General features: G+C 46.6%; 1 protein-coding gene across 6 annotated transcripts in view; it reads left to right on the top strand.

The window, feature by feature from the left end:
• The window catches only part of PIAS4 (protein inhibitor of activated STAT 4), a 132879-nt gene extending 106772 nt beyond the window's left edge, over nucleotides 1–26107 (top strand). For all 6 annotated transcript variants that reach the window (XM_085639074.1, XM_085639076.1, XM_085639079.1 and 3 more), the window contains one exon: nucleotides 21764–26107. In XM_085639074.1, the coding sequence (XP_085495200.1) occupies nucleotides 21764–21981 (218 nt within the window). In that variant the 3' untranslated portion in view covers nucleotides 21982–26107. The remainder of the gene's footprint in view (nucleotides 1–21763) is intronic.
• The last annotated feature ends 205 nt before the right edge of the window (nucleotides 26108–26312 follow it).

Here is a 26312-nt window from a genome sequence, read left to right as displayed (position 1 = left end):
CACCCATCGGGGCTACTCCTCTGAAAGCCCCTCCACCTCTTAAAAAGCTCCCGCACAATCCACCTTTACTAGGGGTTACCAAAGGGGCGGGTACAGGGGGAATAATAGCAAAGGCAGAGATAAAAACTCCTCCCGCTCTGCCTCCACACCTACCCCGTGACTCCCCCCCCCCCCCCCCCCCCCCCCCGAATATTCCACTCCACCAATTTCTCCCTACCTGGATAAACATCACTTCAGACAGGTGGGTCCACGAAATCATTCAATCAGGCTACTGTCTCGAACTAACATCTACCCCCCCAAACATACCACCCAAACACCGTCCAATGTCACAAGAACATTTGTTACTGTTAAAGCAGGAGGTAATCTCCCTCCTACAAAAAGGTGCAATAGAACCAGTTCCCCTGCACCAACAAAACAAGGGAGTCTACTCCCACTATTTTCTCATACCAAAAAAGGACAGATCTCTGAGGCCTATTTTAGACCTCAGACCCCTAAACCTATATTTACATTCAGACCACTTCCACATGGTCACACGTCAGCAGGTCCTCCCTCTGCTTTCCTAGGGTGACTTCCTTGCTACTCTAGACCTCAAGGACACCTATTTCCACATTCTCATTCACAGCGCTCACAGGAAATATCTCAGATTCGTAGTGGACGGTCAGCACTATCGATTCAAAGTACTCCCATTTGGAGTCACCACAGCACCAAGAGTGTTTACCAAGTGCCTAGCAGTCGTGGCAGCACACCTAAGAATACAACACTTGCATGTCTTCCCACAGCTAGACGACTGGCTTATAAAAGCCAAATCGTACAATCGGTGTGTACAACACACTCACGCCACTATTCAACAACTTCACGACCTGGGGTTCACAATAAATCACGCCAAGTCCCAGCTGCAACCGTCCCACACGCAACAATACCTCGGTGCCACAATAGATGACTCAAGAGCGCTCGCCTACCCCAGTTCCGCCCATATAGCGAGCATCCAAGCTCTTCTCAACAGGTTCAAACCGCAACATTAGCTGTAAGAGAGAGTGTTCATGCAACTCATAGGGATGATGGCCTCTTGCATATTCATAGTGCCACATGCAAGACTCCAGATGCGTCCTCTCCAAGAGTGCTTAGCATGCCAATGGAACCAGGCTCAAGGTCAGCTAACAGATCCGGTGTTGGTAGACGGTCGTACCCATCGCTCTCTGCAGTGGTGGAACACCAAGAACCTTTCCAAAGGGCGACCGTTCCTCGAGCCAGTTCCTCAAATAGTCATGACAGCCGACGCATCGCTCTCCGGCTGGGGAGCTCACCTACTACATCACACCATACAGGGCAGGTGGACACCTCAACAAAAGTTACTCCACATCAACCTCTTGGAGTTACTAGCCATTTTCCTAGCCTTAAAAGCATTTCAAAAACAAATATCAGGCAGAAACACCTGCTCATACATCCAGACACTGGCCGTACTCTAGCTCAACCTCCTCATACCGGGGTAAAGCCAGCCAAAATACTTTTCTTTTGAAGAAGCTTTGGAGATACTATCCCACCAAAGCACTGGGAAAAAAAGTGGATAAGGCTACCAGCCAACCGCCCCTCAGCCCACCTCCACTGTCTGTGGCACCACCTGCACACTCAACACCACCTCTGCCTCCTGCAGACAGACCATATTCTTCAGAAGGTTCAATTCACTTTGTTGAGGGACATGGGATGATCGCAACCGATTTTCCAGCAAAGCCTTCCCCTCCAGACGATACCACTACCTACATAATAGGTAAGGCGGCTAATTATCACAAGGGTCAGCACTGCATCAAACCACTGGAGGATGATTGAGACCCTTTCCTCCATCCAGTGCTCAGCCTAATCCCTGCCGATACTCAAGGCATGTTGTGACATACACCAGACATTTTCAAAGACCCAGTCAAGTCACGAGTCATCACACCAGAGGTCGATTAACAAAAAAAAAAATACAAATCCTCTCCTACCGATCCAACATACATAAAGGGCCAACTAACACCTACCTCTTTAGTTGTCGCAACAACAAAGAAGAGGACAAATTCACAAACATCTGGTGAGGTGCCCCTGCCAGACAACCAAAGTAGGAAAATGGACACTGCAGGAAAGAGTGGCTTCCCAATCAGCCAACCACTGGAGAATTGGCTCCCCTCCCGTTACAAAAGGGCACACTGTGATGAAATGGAGGGGCGGCTCACACATCTGCCAGCAAAGTACAAAAAGCAGGCATATGAGAGTGCCTCAAAAGGTAAACTAATTGCAGATGCCTCTTCGCTGCACTCCCGACACAGCTGCAAGGGGCATAAACATAAATGTTCTCGTTGGACTGCATGCCTGGCTTAAGGTTTTAAGCCTGAAGTGCAACAAAACCTCTTTAATCTTCCCTTTGATGGTCCTCATGTAGATACTCTACTTGAACAAAAATAAAAAAGATAACAAAATGGCCAAAGCTATGGGGCCGTTGCAAACACCTACACAATTAAATACTTTTCGTTGCTCCCCCTATCGTGGAGCAGCAAAACCCACATCTACAGACACGTCCACCTCCTCTCAGCGTCCCCAGTCACAAACCACATCACCTAGGGGTTATTATAAAGGATCCGACAGAGGCAACAATTCTAGAGTTGGATGTGGTTTCTATAAAACATCTGCCACAAAACTGAATGTTATCTGCGACCTGTGGGTTTTGGATATTATCCAATATGGTTATTACCTGGAGCTCACTTCCACGCCTCCAAACATTCCACTGTGCACCCACTGACTGTCAACAAAACATCAGAAGCTGCTCAAAGGGGAAGTTCAAGCTCTTCTACAAAAATGAGCAATAGAACTACTAGTGCCAATACAACAGCCCTAAGGGATCTATTCACTTTGCTTTCTTATTCCCAAAAAGAACTGGTCTCGAATGCCAATCCGCTACCTCAGACCCCTAAAGAAGTACATTCTCTTGGGCTACTTCCACATGGTCACTCTTCAAGATGTCATTCCACTACAACAAAGCAACTTCATGGACACATTGGACCTAAAGGACCCCTACTTCCACATTCCAATTCACCCAACACATCCCAGTACCTCCGGTTCGTGCTAAATGTACAGCCCCTTCAGTTCATAGTACTTCCATATGGGGTCACTACAGCCCCTAGAGTTTTTACCTGATGCCTAGCAGTAGTAGCAGCTCACTTGCACAGGCCAAACATACACTTTTTTCCTAATCTAGACAACTGGCTCATCGAGAGCACAAATTATCAGAGCTGTTTCCAACACACTCAAACCACCATAAACTTACTTCACCGACTAGGTTTCAGTCAGTGTAGTCCAGTCACACCTCCATCCTCTTCAAATAGAACCTGACCTGGGAGCCATCCTCCGCTCGCACACTGGGATAAGTTACCGAAATGCTGCATGGATTCAATCCTTCCAAACACTTATTCTGCAGTTAAGTCTCATCAACATATAACCGTTAGAACAATCGTTAGTCCTTGGCACGGGTAGCCATAGTACCACATGCCAGACTTAATGTGTCTGTTGCAAGAATGCTTAATGTATCTATGGACTCAAGTGGAGGGTCAACGGCAAGATCTATTGTTGATCAGCCGTCAAGCTTACCACTCTGTACCGTGGTGGAATACCAACCATATTCTAAAATTATGGCGCTTCCTAGACCCAGTTCCGCAGAGGACCATTACAACGGATGCATACCTCACAGGTTTGGGAGCGCACTCACAGGAGTTACCTATAGAGGATCACTAGGCACCCAGTCTAACTCATCTCCATATCAATCACCTAGAGCTGTTAGCTGTTCATCCACCGCTGAACGTATTCCTTCCTCACCTCAAAAGCACATTAGGTCTCAATAGACATGACTACCATATATATTTTATGCAAAAACAGGGGGGCAGCAGGTAATCTCAGTTATCTCATCTAGCCCAGACCATCTGGAGGTGGCTCTCGAGCACAGCATTTACCTCTTAGCAGAGTACATACTGGGAGTGGACAACAAATGTGCAGATCTCAGCAGGAGGTGCCAACTAGTCCACGAGTGGGAGCCCAACCCACAAGTCCTTCTCCCATTCTTCCAACGCTGGGCTCAACCAGACTTGGACCTCTTCGCTACTGCAGAAAACACCAAATGCCCAAACTTTGCCTTCAGGTTCCCACAGTCTAAGGGCAACGCACTATGGATGAGTTGGTCAGGGATATTTGCTCATGCTTTTCCACCTCCCCCACTGCTTCTGTTTTTGAGCCACAAACTTTGGCAGAAGTCTCTGACCCTCCTCCTAGTTGCATCCTCATGAGCAAGATAACCATGGTTCACCACATTACTGGAGCTCTCAGCAGTTCCACAATAGATAATTCGCAACTGACAGGACCTTCTAACCCAAAACCAGGTAGCAATAAGGCACCCAAACCCCATATCTCTCAATCTTCCGATATGGCTCCTGAGGTCTTATAATTTGGATACTTAAATCTACCTCAACAGTGGTATGGATATTCTTAAAGAAGGAAGAAGACCTGCTACTAGAGCCTGTTATGCTGCAAAGTGGAAACGTTTCATTCACTATTGCCATTCAAGATATAAACCCCTCAACAGCAAAGGTTTAAGACATTGTCTGCTACCTACTCTATTTACATACCTCTGCCTTATCTTTGACTTCTAGAGGAGAACATCTAGCGGCAGTCATCGCATATCTGCAAAATAGCGAACAAACCTCTATATTCTGAATTCCTGTAACCAATGTTCCTTCTAATTTTTTTCCTTTGTGTACAGCAGAGTAAGGTCTCTGTGTGCTGCAGCCAAGGCTATTTGCGCCCAAGAACCCGACAGCACGTGTGGACCAGAGCTTTAAGTGGGATGAAAAAATGAGGGGGGTTTTAACGGGGCGTGGCCAATGCAATGAAGGGATTGGCTTAAAAGCAATAAAGCTAAAAATCTGTGCTTAGCATAGTGTGCCATCTGACTGATATGTTGCTGCTTCTGTCATTGCATCCAGAAATGTAATACAAGTAACATTACTCCTACAAGAAGCCAGGACTATTGGTTTTGTCAAAGGCATAAAGTTGTATATAATATTGAAAATGCTTCTGCTCTTGTGGTAGCGTTTGTGGCTCAATGCTTGAACTGCAGACTTAGGAGAGAGGTTTTGAGGGCTAGGGTCAGTGAGATATTACTGATACATCATTGACCTCACTCCTTCATGTAGGGGTGTGCAAAGATTTTATGCTTTTGTGGCAATCAAGAGAAGTGTTCCGTCAACCCTCACATGAGTATTTCCTCCCTGGGATGACATTTACTGCAGCAAAAAACTCAGGGATTCCATGTGAGTCTGGGCAGTCTGATGGTACATAATTATAGTATGGGACATTCCTTGTAAAGAGAGTTTTTAGAACTGTTCAATTTGAACTTGTTTAGCATACTAGGGTGTAAGTAAGCCAATGATGAAATTTCATAGCAAATTATCACAAACTGGGGATGTGATGCAAGCGCCAAGGCAGATGAACTCTTGGCCCTCGGTCTGAGTTGTGTAGAGTGGTAATTTCACATGCTAATTGCTGAATTACTACCCCAGACAACTCTAAGCTTTACTTTGCGTGGACCTGCATTCGGTACTACTAAATTCTTTTCTGCCCACATCTTTCACCAGCTAAAAGCAAGTGGAAGATGTGACGGGAAAGGGCCCCGAATTATTAAATCTCTGCAGTAAAGTGCCCCGCAATTCAAGGACCCGCCAGCTATTCCATTTTTCAGGGCGAAAAACTCATAATGGCTATTAATTGAGGTACTGATACCAACTTGCATCAGTAACAGCAGGCCCAGTATTGCCAACTGTTACCAACCATCTTAGAATGATGACGGAGTTAAGTGAGCCCTACATATTTTGTTTGAAGCCAAATTTAGTAGCTTCTGCCATATTTAATCAGGACTGTCCGCTTTTTTTCAGAGGGTTATCTGACGGAGGCTCTTAAAGGAAGGGCAGTAGTGTTCTATTAACGGAATTTGTACAGATTCAAGTCTTTGTCTTTAGGTTATTTAATAAGTAAAAGCAAGAATATAAAGCCCTGTATGGCATTTCAGTAAGATGGAAGAAATGGTGAGGACAAAAAGCAATTTTGGAATAATTAAGTCTATCATTTCCTTTTGGTTTTTGCTTTGTTCGCCATAAGTTGGCAGGGTATGCTCAGACGTGAGTCCCTTGCTCACTTTGCCACTGGATTCAAGCAAGCCTGGCTGGAGACGGCTGAAATGCCAGAAACCGGTCCTAGGAAGCTTGTTTCCGGTCCAGGGAAAACATGGCTTGGCAGTTCGGGCTGGACTGTTCCCATGAGGCACAGGGTCAGACTGATTTGCATATGGCCATGTCTGAACTGGGGTGGCAGAGTGGGCTAAGGAACGGTGATGGATTAAACCCAGATCAGTTGACTGGGGGTGAGTGCTTGCAATGTTCAACACTCCGTACATCATTTCCTTTGGTTTTTGCGTAGGTGCCTTTATGACAGCCTAAATATTTGTAGGAAAGATAGTCAGGATCTGCTATTAAGTCCAAACCAACAAGAGATATTGATAGTTCTCATCCTGGACACCCTGCTCACTGAGCCTAAATATTAGCAAGAAAGATGATGACCAGGTCTGCCATTCAGTCCATACTATTAAGAAGGGATACTGACTGTTTTCATCGCTTACACAATCCTCTCTACAAACACACTGGTGACAGCAAACACACCTGTACTCCTGTTGTACAAACTGGGTAGGTGAAAATACTAAGGAATGAGTTGGCATGGACATTCTATGGCCAGTAGTCTAAGATTGAATTATAGAATGGCTCACTTCCCAATGCGATCTTGAGTGGTGGTGATATAAAGCTTTTTTCCTCTGTACACCCAATTCCCAGCACATGGATTTCTGAACATAAACATTTTCTCCATCTAAACTCACATCATTGTAAAACTATTTTTAATTTTTGTATTCATTTTCGTGCACAAAGGCCCAGGAGACTGAATGCTTAATGGAATTTGAATGTAAAAGTTCAATTGATATTTTCATATTCGCGTTCTTATAATCCTCATATTTTAACTATATTTGCTAACTTGGGAGGTCAGAATTGCCTCACAGCGATTTAAGAATTCTGATGAAAGGCGCATGCTTACATTATAAGGCCACAGTGCATGGTCTGTTGAGTAGCTTCTTTCATGGCTCGGCACATGCACAACACGCTTCCTATTTGGAATAACAATTTTGGTCACCCGTGTCCTGGTTATCACATGAAAAGCATACACTGATGTCTTGCACTGAATCGGCAACTAAGACAGCTTAAATGGCTTGATAACTGATTCCGCATTACACATATTCGTTCACCTGCCTAGATAAAACTGTGTTCTTCGGGATGCTGCCAACCACTCTGTATTAGGTACCTATCTGCCCTGGCAAGTGTAACAAAGGCTGTAAAGGAAGTAAAGCACACAGGCGCACTTATGCACTGAGAAACAGAGAACAGGCGGCAGGCTCCAAACCGTATTCTTAAGCTGAAAATGCACACTTGTTTACTATATTACAGGCTTTTAAAAATTTGTGTAATCGTTGCCATCCAGTGTTTTCTCCACTGGTAACGCTAACCTATTTAACTTCATGATTCTGCCCTGAAAGGAATTGTAGTTTACATCAATTACATTTTAGTGTAACCCCTGTGGCCCAACCATCTGTCATTTTGGGAAAAATACACTCACCACCCCAAAATTGGACAAAACGCTTTTCTGGTTTGTGCGTGTAGTGTTGCCATATTGTGCAAATATAAGCAATCAACTCTATAAATGTTTTTGGTTTAACATACAAACAAAACTGCTTTTTATTTGTGTGTTTCCAGACCTAGGGATCAGATAGACGTAGATTTAACCTGTAAACTCACTTTACAATGCAACAGGGACATTTAAAATGGTAGCGAATGAAGTTGGGCGCAAATAAAATATATCCTCTTTTTTGTGGCTGGCTGGCTGCAGCCTGGATGAGAGAAAAGCGTCCTATCCTGCCCTTGTACTGACGCCGACTGGAAGGAAAGCTGTATTTTTGCAGCGTGAATCTTTCTGGATTCACTATGCTGTGCATTATTCCGCGATCTTGTGGTTGGGTCCGGATTCGTAGTCTCTTCTTTGTTTTTTTTTTTTTTGTAGCCCAGGTGGGCGTCGACGACCACCATTTGGTGCACCTCCCGTGACGTCGTCGTGCTTCCTGCGGAAGTCCCACCTTTGGGGCGCCATCTTCAGATTCTTTTTTCCGCCGTTGGGTCTGGATCGTCATCGGGAAGCTCCAGAATTACACTCTAAGGAAGAAGAAAGAAAAGCGAGTTTCGTCGATAAATACTAGAGGATATCACAGGAAAGGAAGAGATTTCATCAGGAGCGCGAAGAAAGGAGGTTCAGCGCCCTTTTTCTTCGATGAGCTTGGAGAATGCGCACTCAGAGGCCCTGAGCGCAATGGACAAGACGCCATTCAAGTTCTGCCCAAACTGCCACCACAAGTTCGCGCAGAAAGACCAGCATCCGGTCTGCAACCTCTGCCTACCGGTCGAACACCAGAGTAAGGACTGCAACGCCTGCTCAGCCTTCGCGCCGAAGACGCTCAGGGTGAGAGATCGGCAGAGAAGAGCCAACGCCAGCATGGATGACAAGGGGAAGGCCCCGTCGCTCTACGATCTGGGCCTCTCCACGGACGACGAGGACCATGTCGCCGAGACAGCCGAAAACTTCACGGTCGTAGAGACCGACAAGAAAAAAGAAGACTAGGTAAGAGAATCGTCGAGCGCAAAACAGAAAGTACCTCAAACACGAGGGTGACTCGAGAAAATCAGAGTCTAAGTCCACGAAGGGAGCCCCGGCGCCGAAAACTTCGACTACCAAAGGGGGAACCATGGACAAGAGGCCGAGCGGATCCTTAGAAAAGGACTCCCTGGTGCCGAAAGACGCCGAAAAGCAAGGGTCGTCAAAGACAACCCAGGAAACGGGCCGATCGACGCAGAAAGAACGGTCGACGTCGACGCAAGTTTCATCGAGGACCCGCGGTCGACGCCGAAAGCATCTCCGAGATGGAGAAAAAGAAGAGGCGGCTCGAGGCCGAAATGGAGAACATCCTTCAAAGGAAGAAGGAGTTCGACGCCAAGATGAAGGAATTCAAGATTCCAACGGTTTCATCGGCGGACGTCGTCGAGGTCGAGGACGAATTCGACACCGAAGGACTAACGAGGGATCTCGAAGAGGAAGAAGAGCCCTATTATGATGGTGAAGCCGAGGAAGAAGACCAACAGTCGTTCTACGACTCGGCGCCATCTACCAGCCACGACATCGAATGGCAGGATCTCGACACCGAAAACCCGGAGGAGCCCGTGGACACGTACCCTTCGAGGCCTTCGCCACCCGACGACATCGGGGTGTACAATATGGTGGTCAGGAGCGCAGCAACAACCTTCGGCGTCAAGCTCGACGAGGAGAAGCCGAAAGCCGATTTTCTCCTCGAGACCCTGCTCCCCATCCAGACAAGGAGCCAGTTCCTCCCCATGCTACAAAGTGTGATGAATCAGGGGAGAGAAGCCTTCAAGGAACCAGCGACCTGCCGGTCGATCACGCCCAGGACAGAGAAGAAATATAAGCACTCCTCCCTGGACCCCCCCCTTACATCAAGGGTAGCGTGACCGCCGACTCCATCATAGCTTCCACGGCCAGGAGAAGGGCCAACGTACCAGCAACTTCGGGCCCACCACCTGATAAGGAGAGCAGGAGGATAGACCTCACAGGAAGAAAGGTCGAGAGGAACGCCGCAATGCACTGGCGCATGGCGAATTCCAATGCACTCCTCAATAGACACCAGTACCAGCACTGGGACGAGATGGGGGAGCTAGTAAAGCACCTCCCCGAAGAATACCGCCAGAGAGCCTCACACCTGATAGACGAAGGCAAGAACATCGCCAACTCGTGTATAAAGACGGCGTTGGACGGGGCAGAGACTTCAGCAAGACTCATGGCCATAGGGGTCACCGAGAGAAGGCATGCATGGCTAAGAATCTCGGGATTCAAACCGGAGGTGCAGAACAACATCCTTGGCACCCCCTTCAACGGAGAGACACCGTTCGGAGCAACAGTGGACGAGAAGCTCACCCAGCTGAAAAAGGAAAACGAAACGGCGAGGTCCATGGGGGCCCTACAGCTGAGGGGAATGAGGCGAGGCAATCCCTCGAGGAGACCCTACGGTAGGGGAGGAAGCCAGCAGGGGCCGTCGCACCAGACGTTCCAGCAGGGTCAGCAGGGTGAAGGTCACGGACAAGGTCAACAGAAGCAAAACTGGCAGTACCAACCTCGGGGCCAGTCCTTTCGCGGGAGAGGGAACGGACGTGGCCAAAGGAGGAGAGGGGGCGAACAGCCCTCATCAAAGTGACTCAGCACGCAAGAGGACGCCTACCCTCGTCATGCCCCCAAGGGTGAGGCGCAAAAAAGTAACATCAGGGGGAAAAGAATATTCAAAAGCCTACGAGCATACAACACCAGTAGGCGGAAGACTGAGGTTCTACCTTCAGGAGTGGCGGCGTATAACCACAGACAAGTGGATATGGAACATCATGCAGTACGGATACTGCGTAGAGTTGGAGAAAAGACCTCCAAACAGGAAACCAAAGGGAAGACAGAGATCGGCCCAAGAACTGGCACTACTCAGAGAAGAAACAAGGAAACTTCTAGAAAAGAGAGCCATAGAGGCAGTGCCGTTCAGAGAACGCAACAAAGGGGTCTACTCAAACTACTTTGTGGTCCCGAAAGTAGACTGAAACCTCAGACCCATCCTGGACCTGCGTTACCTAAACAAGTTCATCAGAACGCAGAAGTTCAAAATGACTTCGCTGCAGGAGGTACTGCCCCAAATAAGAGACGGAGACTTCATGGTCACCGTGGACCTCAAGGATGCCTACCTTCACATCCCAATAAACAGAAGACACAAGGGCCTTCTAAGATTCAACATCGAACAGGAACACTACCAGTTCACAACCCTGGCCTTCGGATTAAAATCGGCACCAAGGGTTTTTACAAAATGCCTGTCGGCGGTCGCGGCCCACCTACGAAGACAGGGAATCCATGTCTACCCCTACTTAGACGACTGGCTGGTCAAGGCAAACTCACGCGAGAAGTGCGAGAGGCACGCAAAACGCGTAACAGACACCCTCACGAATCTGGGGTTCTCGGTCCACTGGGGCAAGTCATCGCTGGAACCGGAACAGGTGAAGATTTTCCTGGGGGCGAAAATCAACTCCCTCAACAGTACAGTAGTGCCCAGCGACAGGAGGACAGATGCACTACTGAGGGAGACACGGCTCTACCAGAAGGGGCGAGCTCTGACAGTGAGGGCTGTGAGCAAGATGATGGGGATGATGGCGTCGTGTATCCAGCTGGTGCCGAATGTACGCCTGCACATGAGACCATTCCAGGAATGGCTACAACAGCAATGGTCACAAGCAAACGGAAGTTGGGAGGATCTAGTGGTTGTTACGCACGCAGTGCAGGAGGAGATAACTTGGTGGAACAGAAACAACATGACAGCAGGGAGAAGCCTGACACCACCAATCCCAACAGTGACCATTACCACGGACGCATCGCAAAAGGGATGGGGAGCGCACATGGACAACCTCAGAGTGAGGGGTCTGTGGGCTCCAGCAGATGCGGTTCGCCATATCAACTACCTCGAGTTGAAAACAATCCTGCTAGCCCTGAAGGCATTCCAGAGGCACCTGTACAACCAGAGGGTGTTGGTTCAAACAGACAACACCACGGCAATGTTCTACATCAACAAACAAGGGGGGACACAGTCGTTCCCTCTCTCCTCTCTAGCTCAGGAGATTTGGAGATGGGCCATACCTCTCAGGATAGATCTACTGGCAATTCACCTACCGGGGAAGGACAATGTGGAGGCAGACTGGCTAAGCAGGCAGACCTCGGCATCGCACGAGTGGGAGCTCAATGGCCAGGAAACGGAAAAACTCTTCCAGAGATGGGGAATTCCCACAATAGACCTATTTGCAACACGCCACAATGCAAAATGCCAAAGCTTCGCGTCCAGACAACCAGATCAGCAATCCCAGGGAAATGCCCTATGGATAAGCTGGTCGAGGACATTTGCCTACGCCTTTCCACCGATACCCCTGTTGCACAGAGTGCTCGACCAGTGCAGAACCAGCAACATGACTCTGATCCTAGTGGCTCCGCAGTGGGCGAGGCAGACATGGTTCTCACTAATTCAAGAAATGGCACAAGGCAATCCATACAGGTTCGAGAGGAGGAAGGACCTGCTCTCAATGCAAAACGGAGAGGTCCTGCACCCAGAGCCAGAGACCCTCAACCTGGCGGGATGGCTCCTGAAGACCTAGAGTTCGCACACCTAAGATTGCCTCCGAGCACTATGCGAGTGCTACGGGAGGCAAGGAAACAAACTACACGAAAATGCTACAGCGCAAAATGGAAGAGATTCACTGTGTGGTGCAGGAAAAAGGGCCTGCAAAACAAAATGACAAGAGACTCAACAGTACTGAGGTACCTCACACACCTTCTAAAGAGTAACCTCTGCTCGAGCTCCCTAAGGGTACACCTAGCGGCAATCGTGGCCTACACCAGAGGTGAAAAGGGTGGAAGTTTCTTCACCTCGCAGGTGGTGAAGAGATTCATGGAAGGAGCCAAAAGGATGGCCCCCCCGAAAAGGTTGCCGCCGCCGGCATGGAACCTGAACGTGGTGCTGACGGAGCTCATGAAGGCACCGTTTGAACCCATTCACAAGGCCACACTGCAGATGTTGACGATGAAAACGGCCTTTCTGGTGGCCATAACCTCACTACGCAGGGTGAGCGAGCTTCAAGCACTAACACTACAGGAACCCTACATTCAGATTCACAAGGACAGAATAGTCCTGAGAACAGACCCACACTTCATGCCCAAGGTGGTGTCGGCGTTCCACATGAATCAGAGTATTCAGATACCAAGTTTCTTCCAAAACCCGACTTCAAACGCAGAAAAGGCCCTGCACACCCTCGACGCAAGAAGAGCGGTGATGCACTACATTGAGAGAACCAAGGAAGTCGAAGCAGCTGTTTGTGTCCTTTGCTACTAGCTTCATGGGTAGGCCAGTAACTAAGGGCACCATCGCTAGGTGGATTGCCCTCACTATTCAATTCTGCCACAAACAGGCTGGACAGGAGCTAGCGGAGGGGCCTCAGGCTCACTCCACAAGGAAGAAAGGGGCCACCGTGGCCTTCCTGGCGAACACGCCCATCCAGGACATATGCCTCGCGGCAACTTGGGCATCTGTGCACACGTTCACGAAACACTACTGCGTGGACATTCAGATGAACAAGGAAGCACAGGTTGGACAGAAGGTGCTTCAACACATTTTCAACGACCAACGCTCATCTACCACCCAGCCGCCACAAAATTAGGAAAACCGCTACAAAGTCTATGCACAGCATAGTGAATCCAGAAAGATTCACGCTGCAAAACGAATAGTTTCTTACCTGTCGGTTTAGTTTTGCAGCTTGAAGATCTTTCTGGATTCACTAGCGAACCCACCCACCTCCGCCAGGAAGATGAGGCTGGAGGAAGAGGGGGTGAAATAGAAAAGATCAGAAGGAATGAAAAATTACAGTAAATGGACAAGAAGAATTATTCAATCGCCTAGGGTTAAAAAAAAAAAAAAAGAAAAAAGGGAAAAAAGAACACGAAGATGGCGCCCCAAAGGTGGGACTTCCGCAGGAAGCACGACGATGTCACGGGAGGTGCACCAAATGGTGGTCGTCGACGCCCACCTGGGCTGCAAAAAAAAACAAAGAAAAGACTACGAATCCGGAACCAACCACAAGATCGCGGAATAATGCACAGCATAGTGAATCCAGAAAGATCTTCAAGCTGCAAAACTACACCGACAGGTAAGAAACTATTCGTTCTTATCTTAAAGGAGCGCAGCTGGGGGCCGAATGTGGGCCATTGTGAAAATATTTGTTGATTACAGCGCATGACGGTGCTGTAATTAACAGATATTTTCACAACTGCCCACAAACAGCCTCCGGACGCGCTCCATTAAGAAATGAATGCAGCACTTGCATGAGGAGCCACTGCTTGCACAGGCTTCCAGCAGACAGGAAATTAGCATTTTTCGCGCCGCTCGCATTTTAAAAGCGGCGGCGCGAATACGCCCCCGGGATGTGCCGTGTGTGCACGCTTCACACACAGCACTGCGCTCTTGGGGGAACAGAGGTACGCGAGCGCCCAGGCGCGCACCTTACTGGCAACAGTGCCTGTAACTAAAGCTTTTTTGTTTTCCCTCTTAGGGTACCTCCAACCCCTGCTTGGAATCTCAACATTGTGTTGACAAGGTTAATGGTTTGCCCATTTGAGGCTCTTCACTCATGCCCGCTCCAGTTTCTATCCTGGAAAGTTACATTTCTCATTGCAATCGTTTCACTCAGACGTGTTGGTGAGCTTCAGGCATTAACTCTAGAAGAACTATTCTTCCAACTTCATAGAGACAAAGTGGTACTACGTACCAATTCTAAAGTCCCTTCCAAAAGTTCTCACAATTCCACTTAAATCAGTCTACTGAGTTACAAGTATTCTTTCCCTGACCTGATTCAGTTGCGGAAAGAGCTTTACACACTAGATGTAAAAAAAAAGCTTTTGTGTATTCTACTGAAAGAACTGTCATTTAGGAAAATACAACTTTGTTGCATTCTCAAAAATGTATCCAAACCTGTTGTGCTAAAGCTAAATTAACTCCACGGATCCCTCCAAAGGCCCACTCTGCTCGCAAGAAGGGAGCTTCCTTGGCCTTTTAGGAAATATACCCATGGCTGACATATATGGAAGGCAGCTACATGGACCACACCACACACATTTAGAAAAGATTACTATATAGATGCCCAGGCCTGTCAACAAGCCAATGCGGGACAAGCGATTCTGCACCATCACAGGTTAGCTACCGCGTATGAAGGAAACCTGCTTTACAGTTTACACGAAGCATGTGTATCTACAGCCACATATGCCTCAGACTGAATGTTACCCAGTAAGCATCTGTTTGTGGCATGTAGTGCTGTAGATTCACATGTGCCCACCCCTCTCCCCGGATACCTGTGTGGTTTGCAATTACATTTTTATACTTTGTTTGCATGGTCCTTTCACTAGGATACATCATCCTTTACACTCCGTCCCCACCCATTAGGCGGAAGACCATCTAACAATGGATTCGAGGACTGTTCGCATTACAAGCAAGAGGAGGAGTAACCATACCTTGCGACTCAAAAGACTTCTTTGAAGAAAAACAAGTTGCACACCAACGACCACCACATTAGATGGCGGTCTTATGCAAAGCATGTGAATCTACAGCACTACATGTCACAAACAGATGTTTACTGGGTAAGTGATATGTTCGAGGCATATGAGCTGCAGATCACACACTAAGGATAAGATCGCCATCTGGTGTTGGGCTCGGATGATTGCAGGTTGTTGTTGTCTTCGGAAGAAGTCTTTGGTCACGAGATTGGTGACTCCTCCCCTGGACAACAGTGCGCATGGGCATCCACTCCATCCTCATATTGTTTTTTTCTGCCATTGGGTTCGGATGAACTTTTTTCCGCTCCAGCAGAAAACTTATAGCAATCACTACAACTCTCATAACTTCAAAACTCGACGTCAAACCATATCGGACCGACTCCGGACACGGCTGATGGAAAGGACACCTTTTAAAAAATGCCCCCAATGTGGAGCCAAGTTCCTTCATAGCGATCACCACGCGGTCTGTCACTTGTGACTTTCACCAGACCACAACGAATCAAGCTGTCCAGCCTGCGCCACATTCCGTTTGAAGAAAACCATCCGGGACCGAAGAGCTCGACGCCATATCATGGCCAAGCCGGTTCCGGAACCAGAAGACATCTTTGCACAGGACGTCCCTGACGATGACTCCGAAGATCTCCAAATCGTGTCCGAGGCCGACGATTCAGATCCGGGGCAGCCTGTGAGTACCAGCCCCCCTAACCCAACGCCACCCAAAAAGACATTGGTCAAGACTCTGCCAACTGGGCTCAGTCGCGATCCAAAAACATCTTCTGAAGCCCCGCCCTCGGGCCCGGCTCCGAAGAAAAGTAAGCCTGCAGGTGGCTCGGGCTCGAGCAAACCTCATGTCATTGTGCCCATAATACCTTCGGCACCAAAGCAGGCTTCGGGACCGAAATCTCCATCGGGCCCGAAACGTCACTCGGTCCCGACATCTCCACCGGCACCGAAACGTTCTTCGGCGCCGAGGTCTCCAGCGACACCAAAAGGCTCGTCGGCACCGAAAAGCTCATCGGCACCGAAAGGTTCTTCAGCACCGAAAAATCCACCGGAACCGAAAAGTTCTTCGGCACCCAAAACATCTTCGGTGCCAAAACACGTCCATAAAGACCCTAAAAAGTCGGCGCCACAGCCGCCTTCGGACACTGAGGAACCCTTTCGACCCGATCCTAAGCAAAAACGGATTTACATAAATCCAAAAACTGGACATGTCACAGCGGTGCCCTACAAGAAAAGGAAGCTGGACTCACCACCTCCTCCAGCACCTCCAAAGAAGGACTGTGCCACTTCACCCAAACGTCCTTCCTTACCTACATTACCTCCTATTCCATCTCCCCAACCCCCACCGCCTGCACCTCTACCATCTCCCTCTCATACACCACCTCCACAGGATGATGATGATTTTGGGGGAGGGGGAGAACCAGATTTCTTTACTTATCCCACTGATTCTACTGATCCCTTTACACTCCCGGACACAGCACCAGTAGATGACTGACTTGCCCTTTGCCTGATGTGCCTGACCCCGCTCCATACCCCTCAAAACCCTCCACTCCTGATGACCATTTAGGGTTCGGTCAGCTTATTAACAGAGCAGCATCGTTTCATTTTCTACTCGACACTTTTGAGCAGTCCCAGAAAACAGTCCACATTCTACCCATGATTAAAGGAGTGATAAAGCATGCCACTGAGGTTTTTAAAGACCCTGTCAGGGCCAGGGTTCTCAACCCCAGAATAGAAAAAAAATACAGACCAGTGCCACAAGATCCTGCGTACATCAAGGCGCAACTCCCACTAGACTCACTAGTCGTCTCCAATGCCAGAAAAAGGGCCAACTCCCAAACAACTGGAGACACGCCGCCCCCAGACAAGGAGTCATACTCCTGGAGGCTTCCGGCAAAAGGGTTGCCGCTCAAGCAGCTAACCACTGGCGTATCGCAAATACACAAGCCCTATTGGCTCGTTATGATAGAGCCCATTATGATCAACTGGAGGATCTCTTGCAACACCTGCCTGAACCTTTCAAAACACAGGCCACTGACCTCATACAAGAAGGCAAACTAATATCCAATGCCTCCATTAAATGTGCAATCGACGCAGCGGACACCGCCTCTAGGGCAGTCAACACAAGCGTATTGCTTAGACGCCACGCATGGCTGCGCATCTCCGGCTTCAAGCCGGAAGTACAAACCTCCATTCTTGCTCAACCTTTTAATCAGGAGCAACTATTCTGCCCGGAAGTGGACACTGCCCTAGAAAAAATGAAGAAAGATAATGAAACTGCAAAATCTATGGGAGCATTGCAGTCTACTCAACCCAGAGGCTCCTTTCGTCACTCCTTTTATAGAGGAGCTTCCAAAAATGTGGGAACAGACCACTCTTCCACCTTCAAAACATCAGGTCAAACATCCCCTAACAAAGGATATTTTAGAGGAGGGTATCGGGGAAACAATAATAAAGGCCGGGGACGGGGCAACAACAACACCCGTTCCTCTACAGCCACCAAACAGTGACTTACCACCACTCCCCCCAGACCATTCCACTCCGGTCGGGGGCAGACTTCAACAGTTCCTACCTGTCTGGAATACCATCACTACAGACAGGTGGGTAAGACAAATTCTCCAATATGGCTACTGCCTCGAACTTATAAACCCGCCCCCAAACATACCACCCAGACACCGTCCCATGATGTCTCACCACTTCACGCTCCTCAAACAGGAAATAGTCTTTGCTTCAGAAAAACGCAATAGAACCTGTTCCACTACAACATCAGGGCACAGGAGTATATTCTCTATACTTCCTCATTCCCAAAAAGGACAAAACCTTGAGACCCATACTGGACCTCAGACTACTGAACCAGTACATACAATCAGATCATTTCCACATAATCACTCTCCAACAGGTCCTTCGATTACTTCAACAAGGGGACTTCCTTGCCACATTAGACCTCAAGGACGCATATTTTCACATCCCTATGCATCCCGCTCACAGGAAGTATCTCCGATTCGTGGTAGACGGTCAACACTATCAGTTTACAGTTCAACAAATCCATGTCTTCCCCTAGCTGAACGATTGGCTCATAAAAGCCAATACTCTAGACAAATGCGTTCACCACACCCACCGCACTATTCAAACCCTGCACAACTTGGGATTTACCATCAACTATCCCAAATCTCAACTACAACCCTCCCAAGTACAACAATACCTGGGAGCAACCATAAACACAGCCAAAGCCGTAGCTTACCCCAGCATAGCCAGGATAACCAACATACTAAGTCTGATCGAAACATTTCAAACACAACACTCTCTCCCCGCAAGAGTTGTTCATGCAACTCTTGGGCATGATGGCGTCATGTATCTCCATAGTACCCTACGCACGCCTTCAAATGTGTCCCTTACAGGAATGTCTAGCACAACAGTGGAATCAGGCCCACGGACAACTTACCGATCTGGTGTTGGTGGACAGCCGCTCACTTCGCTCACTGAAGTGGTGGAACACCATCAACCTGTCCAAAGGGCGGCCGTTCTTGGAGCCCCTTCCACATGTTGTGCTGACCACCGACGCATCTCTCACAGGGTGGGGAGCCCACCTCCTTCAACACACCACTCAGGGACAGTGGACCACTCAACAAAAACAGTTCCACATCAATTACCTAGAACTTCTAGCGGTGTTCCTAGCACTGAAATCCTTCCAAGTGCATCTCCAAAACAAAACTGTCCTCATCCGCACGGACAACATGACCACAATGTATTACATACAGAAACAGGGAGGGACACATTCTCTACAACTGTCCCAACTGGCGCAACAAATTTGGAGATGGGCAATTCCCTGGAACATCTACCTGCTAGCAGAACACCTCCCAGGGGTTCAGAACCAGGTGGCCGACCTCTTAAGTCGCCACACACAGCAGATACACGAATGGGAACTACACCCCAAATCTTACTCCCATTCTTCCAAAAGTGGGGACAACCAGACCTAGACCTGTTCGCCACACCAGAAAACGCAAAATGCCCAACCTTCGCCGCCAGGTACCCACACCCGTGATCAAAGGGCAATGAAATATGGATGAACTGGTCAGGCAGATTTGCGTACGCTTTCCGCCTCTCCCTCTCATTCCATTTGTGGTACGCAAACAAACAGTCGCTGACACTCATCCTAGTGGCTCCCACTTGGGCACGTCAACCCTGGTTCACCACACTTTTGGAACGATCACTAGTTCCACATCAAAAACTGCATCTCTCCCCGGATCTCTTAACCCAGAACCATGGAGAAATCAGACACCCAGATCCTCAAACACTGAACTTGGCAATCTGGCTCCTGAAGTCTTAGAGTTCGGGTACCTCAACCTCCCTCCAGACTGTATGAATATCATTAAAGAAGCCAGGAGACCTACTACTAGGGCATGCTATGCTGCAAAATGGAAACGATTTGCCATTTACTGCGCTAACAATGACATACAACCACTGGATGCTTCCATCCAGAACATCATTTGCTATTTATTGCACTTGCAAAGATGCAATTTAGCGTATTCCTCTATACGTCTACATCTAGCGGCATTAGCAGCCTATTTGCAAAATAGACAACACCTGTCCCTCTTTAAGGTACCAGCTAATAAAGCATTTATGGAGGGTCTTAAAAGAATCATTCCTCCAAGGTTACCGCCTTCCCCGGTGTGGAACCTTAATATTGTTCTAACAAGGCTCATGGGTCCACCATTTGAACCAATGCACAAATGCGAACTGCAGTTCCTAACATGGAAAGTGGCTTTTCTCATCGCAATCGCATCGCTGCGAAGAGTAAGTGAAATACAAGCCTTAACTCTAGAAGAACCCTTCCTACAACTACATCGGAACAAAGTGGTTCTTAGGACGAATCCAAAATTCCTCCCTAAAGTCATTTTCCCTTTCCATCTAAACCAGTCTGTGGAACTGCCAGTCTTCTTCCCTAATCCAGACTCAGTAGCCGAGAGGGCACTTCATACCTTAGATGTTAAAAGAGCCTTGCTCTATTACATCGACAGAACCAAACCTTTTCGGAAAACCAAGCAACTGTTTGTTGCTTTCGCTCCACCACACAAAGGCAACCCCATTTCCAAATCGGGTATCGCCAGATGGATAGTCAAATGTATCCAAATATGTTACCAAAAAGCTAAACGTACTCTTACCGTTCCCCCTAGGGCGCACTCCACGCGTAAAATAGGGGCCTCTATGGCATTCTTAGGGAACATCCCCTTAGAAGACATTTGCAAAGCAGCGGCATGGTCTACTACACACACCTTCACTAAGCATTACTGTGTTGATGTGCAATCCAAACAACAAGCCTCAGTAGGCCAAGCTGTCCTAAAAACTCTCTTCCAAACTGCTGCAACTGATACAGGTGACCACCGCTAGGGGAGACACTGCTATATAGTCTATCCTTAGTGTGTGATCTGCAGCTCATATGCCTCGAACGGAGTATGCTACTTACCAGTATGCATCTGTTCTTGGCATGTAGAGCTGCAGAGCCACACACGCCCACCCGTCTCCCCGGGACCTGTATCTGTTCCAGCATTGTCTTAATTAGACACTACACATGGACATCCTTTCTCTTTACTTCTTACACACTCCATTTCCCATCATGGCGAAAAACAATCTGAGGATGGAGTGGATGCCCATGCGCACTGTTGTCCAGGGGAGGAGTCACCAATCTCGTGACCAAAGACTTCTTCCGAAGACCACAACAACATGCAATCATCCGAGCCCAACACCAGATGGCGATCTTATCCTTAGTGTGTGGCTCTGCAGCTCTACATGCCTCGAACAGATGCATACTGGTAAGTAGCATATTCCTTTCCTTTCCTTCCTTCGTTCTGAAATGGTGTCGATTTTATAAATAATTTTTTGGTTGGCAGCAGAACTTATTCCATTGCTAACCCTCTGAGCATAGTGTGTTTTGGCTACATTTATGGATTATTCCATCTGGTGCTTGTGACAGTGCAGCAGCCTTCCTTTTTGATGCAGTACCAGTACTTGTAAGCTATTGGTCCCTTGATCTGAGTCTATTTTTGACTTCATGCGACTGCACGTATTCTACTGCATTGTGGTGTGTATGGACATGTCTCTGAGTGCATTTCCCTCCATCTGTGCATTCTACTTGATTTTCCAGTTGGTTTCAGAGTGCAAGTCAATATTTGGACATCAGTTTAAGGATCCATAGATAAATGGAAAGGAAAGGTCAAACATTTGTCAGAATAGGAGGGGGAAAAAACAGAACATTGTTGGACTCTTTCCAGTGTCTCTTCTGTGTCCAATCCTAATTGTTTAAGTCTGGTAAATAGTGATTTGCAGTTAAACCATTTCTTTGGTCAGTCCTAACGTATTCTGTTTGTCTATTAAAATATTAACGCAATTGATAGATAAATGTTGAGCTTTTCTGTTATAACAGGTTCCATGGATGTGAATGGACAAGTACTCCCTAACGGCGGTGGTGGCGGCAGCAGCAGTTGCAGTAGCAGCAGCACCAGCGGCAACGGTGAAAGCGGAAAGCCTAATGCCGAAGTGGTGGATTTAACACTGGACAGTTCCTCATCCTCTGATGAGGATGATGAAGGGCCTCCCCACAAGAGACGCAACTTTGAGAAAGGCTTACTGTCTGCCTGCTGATTGCCAGACAGTGTGGGACAGGCCTGTGGAAAGACTTTACTATTCTGGTGCTTCTTAAACCAGAGTGGGGACTTTATTCCTCTCTGCCTCTCCCTTTGTTTGATCTCCAGGTTCAACTACTACACCCGGCCCGTGTTTTATTTCTTTTCCCAGTTTTTATTTTCTCAACAATCTGCTGCTTGTCGTGAAGCTCTTCCCTCCCATGGAACACAGGTACAAATACATCAGAGCATTTTATTTTGCTTCGGGGCTTTCTGGGTGACAACTGGAGGAGTGTAGTTGACTGGACAGGACACGGGTAGACTTAGGTTGTTAGAAACAAAGCCACAGTCTTCTACTATTTTTGTGTGGGTAGAGGACATGGATGATTCACTGTAAACTGCATCTCTTGGCTGACATTCTTCCAACACCGTATTTTGTGAAAAACAATGACTGTGTGGTGCTACACTATTGACGTGCACTCGGTCGGTGAATTGGAATTAAAAAAATAAATAAAGGCTGGAGTGCTTTCATAAGGTCAGTGGTTTCTAGTTATACCCCAAGGGGACAGGTTTTTGTTTAGAAGCTCCCTTTCAGAGCAGTGGGCTGCATGAAAGTAACTCTGGGAGGAAGGGTGAATCTCTGGAGTAAAAGGGAGGTTCTGCCAAAGCATACCAATTGATTCCAGCGGAATTCAAGATTACATTTACTTTTTCATAGGCATTGAAGAAACAGTGAAGCAGATTAAGGGTGTGGGAGAAATGTGTCCTGGATAACTTGGAGCTAGTTTAGGGTGGGAGGGAATTAGTGGCTGAGAGAAATTTGGAGGGAAACTTTATCAGAAAGATTATTTTGGCGTTGGGGGCCACTCTGTTAATTTACAGTGCAATAACCTGGCATTTTGATAGTTGAGGCAGTGTGAACGCTGATTCTTTAAAAAGAAAAGTCCAGGCTGCTGCTACAGTGTGCCTTTCTGGGCACTAGGCCTTCAAATTCTAATGGGTTTCATTTCCAGGGACGTTTGGTAGCGAAGGGGGAGAAATCAGTCATTTCAGGAGTGTCGGCAGAAAATGAGTTTGCATCCATCTACCTCGGTAACTCCAAATGCAGGTTTATTTCAGCGATGCATTTTCCCCTGACACATTGCTTTCAGTATAACCTGAGGCTCGAGGCATTAGAACTCTGCACATTTACTAACCAATAAAATTCAAAGCTGCTCTCCACTCATTCTAACCAAATGCTACCAGAAAGCTCTGCAATAAATCAATCTTCATTTTCTGTGTTATTTTTTAAGATTTCTGTAATTGACAGCATTTTGTGTTTTCTGAGTTTCCGGCAGGTGGGTTTAGTCAAGTTTATAATGGAGTTGAGTGTAAAGCGGTATGGAACAAACTAGTAAGTGGTGGCCTCTACAGCTTTCTGTGGCACTGCACATAGCCTATCTTAGTGTAGGGGACCTGTAATGGTTTGACTCGTATCCTCTGCCTCGTATTCAATATTCTTCTTCAATCTAATCTAAGGTGCCATTTCATAACCAAATTCTTCGATTTAATTTTTGTCTAATCTCTTAATGGCCTAAATCAAAACATTGCTTTTTTCTTTCAAGATAATTGTCATTGAGCCATGGGGTTTGCATTATTGCAAATCCCAGTTATGCTGTGCCTGTATGCACCATCCATTCAAATCACCAGTTTATTCTGCAATATTTTTCTCACCCTCATGAAGACATTTTACAACATTTTCCTTCCGCCATTCCCATCGTATTAAATTCATGTGGTTTTCAGCCGATGAGGTTCCTTTTGCTCATGCAATCTCTTTATATTCCACACAGTGCTGTAACAGACTTCAGTCAAAGTTACTTTTACTAGCTGGTTGTGGGATCTTAAAAGTAAAGACGCAAATTGTCCAGGAGTGCTAAAGCCTCCTGTCCAAGGTGTTCACTTGAATTTTAGGTCCAAGAAACGTTGGCAGAATTGCCAAATCAGGACTACTGTTTGGGAGAACTTGAATTTGACCCTTTTCTCCAAGATTCTGAATGAAAAGAACCTCTATCCTACTTATCATTATTTCATTCCGAAATTTTGAACAGTATTACTCAAGGGTGGTCAGTTTGTTCAAGTTCTACATTGTGCTTTGTTAACCCACTTACCAGATGTTCCCTCCCTGTCAACTATAGTCAGACTGGCTCTGCCCCCATGTATACTAGACATTAAACTATTGGGAATGACTACTAACGAGCCTTGGTCGGACAGCCACTGCTGTCCGAACTCCATCTGGATGGACAGTCATTCCCTTAAGAGCTTCTAGACCCAACCTCTGCTGCTACTCTCAGCTCATTTGCAGTCTAATTGAACCATGCAATCCAGCACCTAATGTTACAGCACTCTAGTTGTATTTATTAAACCAGAACTTGAATGTGCTAGACCCAGTCTGTCCTTTTTTCCTTTGAGACCTATTGATCACTTCATGTGCACAATTCGTACGTTTTTCTTTCCTTCTGATTGTAATTTGCCTTGATCCTAGGATTGCTTTCGCCCCCATTTCTTGCAATGCCTTGACAGGGTTTATCACATGTGTGCAGTTTTCAGCTGTACACTGTATATATAGGTTCAGTCTTTGGGTATATATACATCCTTGCTGCTGAGAGTTCATCCCCTCCTTAAAAACTACCCCAAAACACTTCCCTACTGCCTTATGGAAGCAGCACTTAAGAGCCGTGTGAGGTGATAGCTGTTGTGTACTAGCATAGTCTTGGCTTCTTTGGCATTGCAGCCTTTGTTAGCAGTGACAAAGTAGTTTGACATAGTAAATACTGCAACTATAACTCAAGATATTGCTACAGCTGTAACTAGTTAGTGGTGTAGCGGAGATACAAATGGAATATTCCATAAATTTACTCCTTTGTGAAGAGGCTTTTTTTTAATGCACTAGAATCTAAACCTATGGGACATGTGCAATTGATGGTGAGAATTGCACACTTTTTTTAAAAATCAAACCATATGAATTCTTGAAGTTGAACGTGTAAACATTATCCCCTTTTCCTAAAGCTATTGAAATGGAGAGGTCTGAACTATAATTGTGGTCTGTCCACTTTTCAGTAAAGTCTTTTAATAGCCCCCTTGTATGCTTAGCCTTTTGTCCTTAAATACATACTTGCATTTATGAAAGTGGAATTCCACTTTGGGAGCTCAGAGCAACTGTTGTTTCCAGGAATATCTAGTGGAACTGAGTTTTGTCCATCCTCAACCCACTAGTGCCACGCTCCTCTCCTCCCTCCTGACCTTAAAACTAGCTGGAATTTAACATGTAAGACTCATGAAGGCTGCTGTCTCAACTAGGAGTATAGAACGTGCCTAAAATACACACACAAATTCCATTTATCCTTTGAATCCACCAGTTCTCTTTTCCCAGAAGGGTGCATTTAAGTCTGCATCCCTTTGTTTTAAATAGCCTAACCGTTGATTCAAATTCCTCCAAAGGTCCAGCGGTCTGAAGAGCCTAAATAAGTGTAGCATGGTGAGGTGTCATTTTGACCCTTCATTGATGTGAAAAACACATTTTTGCAAAGTAATATTTTTAATCTAGAACAATTGAGGTTTTTGGTCTACTAGTAGTTGATGTGACTTCGAATGCAACTGCAAAGAAAACTGTACTCCATATCTGGCATGCTATGTGAGATGCAAGTGAAGGCTGCAGTGGAGTTCCAAGAAATATTTCCCCCTTCAGGAAGTTTGACAATATTTTTAGTTGTAAACTGTTTTCTGTGGCAGATAAGAATAAGAGAAAATATTCAGAATAGATTAACCTTTTTTTAACTGCATTTTTACTGTACATTAACCGCACCATCCATGCAGCCATCTGCAGCACAGCAGAGCTGATCCTATTTACTTTTCCCTCCCTCACCCTTATCTATTCTAATTTAATTGTTTTTAAAGTTATATTGACCAAGCCTCCAATTGGAGAAATTATTCATCGGTTTCTTTAATTTGGTCCTCCGTCATGTAAATAAGTTATGTCCTTGTTTTTGTTTTGTAAAAAAGAGAAAATCCTACAAAAACACTTATTTTTCTTTTCTCGAATACACATTCTTCAGAGTTAAAAAAAAAAATATATAGTGTTTGTTACAATAAAAAGATTTTGAACTATTTGCACTGGCTTTTTTTCTTTTTTTTTTTTTAAATGAATATCTGTACAGGGTGGAAAAGAATAAATCCTGGCATATATTCTTCAGGAGAAGCTAATTCATGTACTGTATTTAAGTATTTTTGCTGTTAGTCTTCTCTTATGTTTTTTTGTCAGGAAACATTAAACAATTATGATTTCCCTTCAAGTTGTCTTTAAGCCATTGTTCT

The sequence above is a fragment of the Triturus cristatus genome, chromosome 12, assembly GCF_964204655.1.
Source record: "Triturus cristatus chromosome 12, aTriCri1.1, whole genome shotgun sequence".
Classification (NCBI taxonomy): Eukaryota; Metazoa; Chordata; class Amphibia; order Caudata; family Salamandridae; genus Triturus; species Triturus cristatus.
This window is presented reverse-complemented; position numbering and strand designations above follow the sequence as displayed.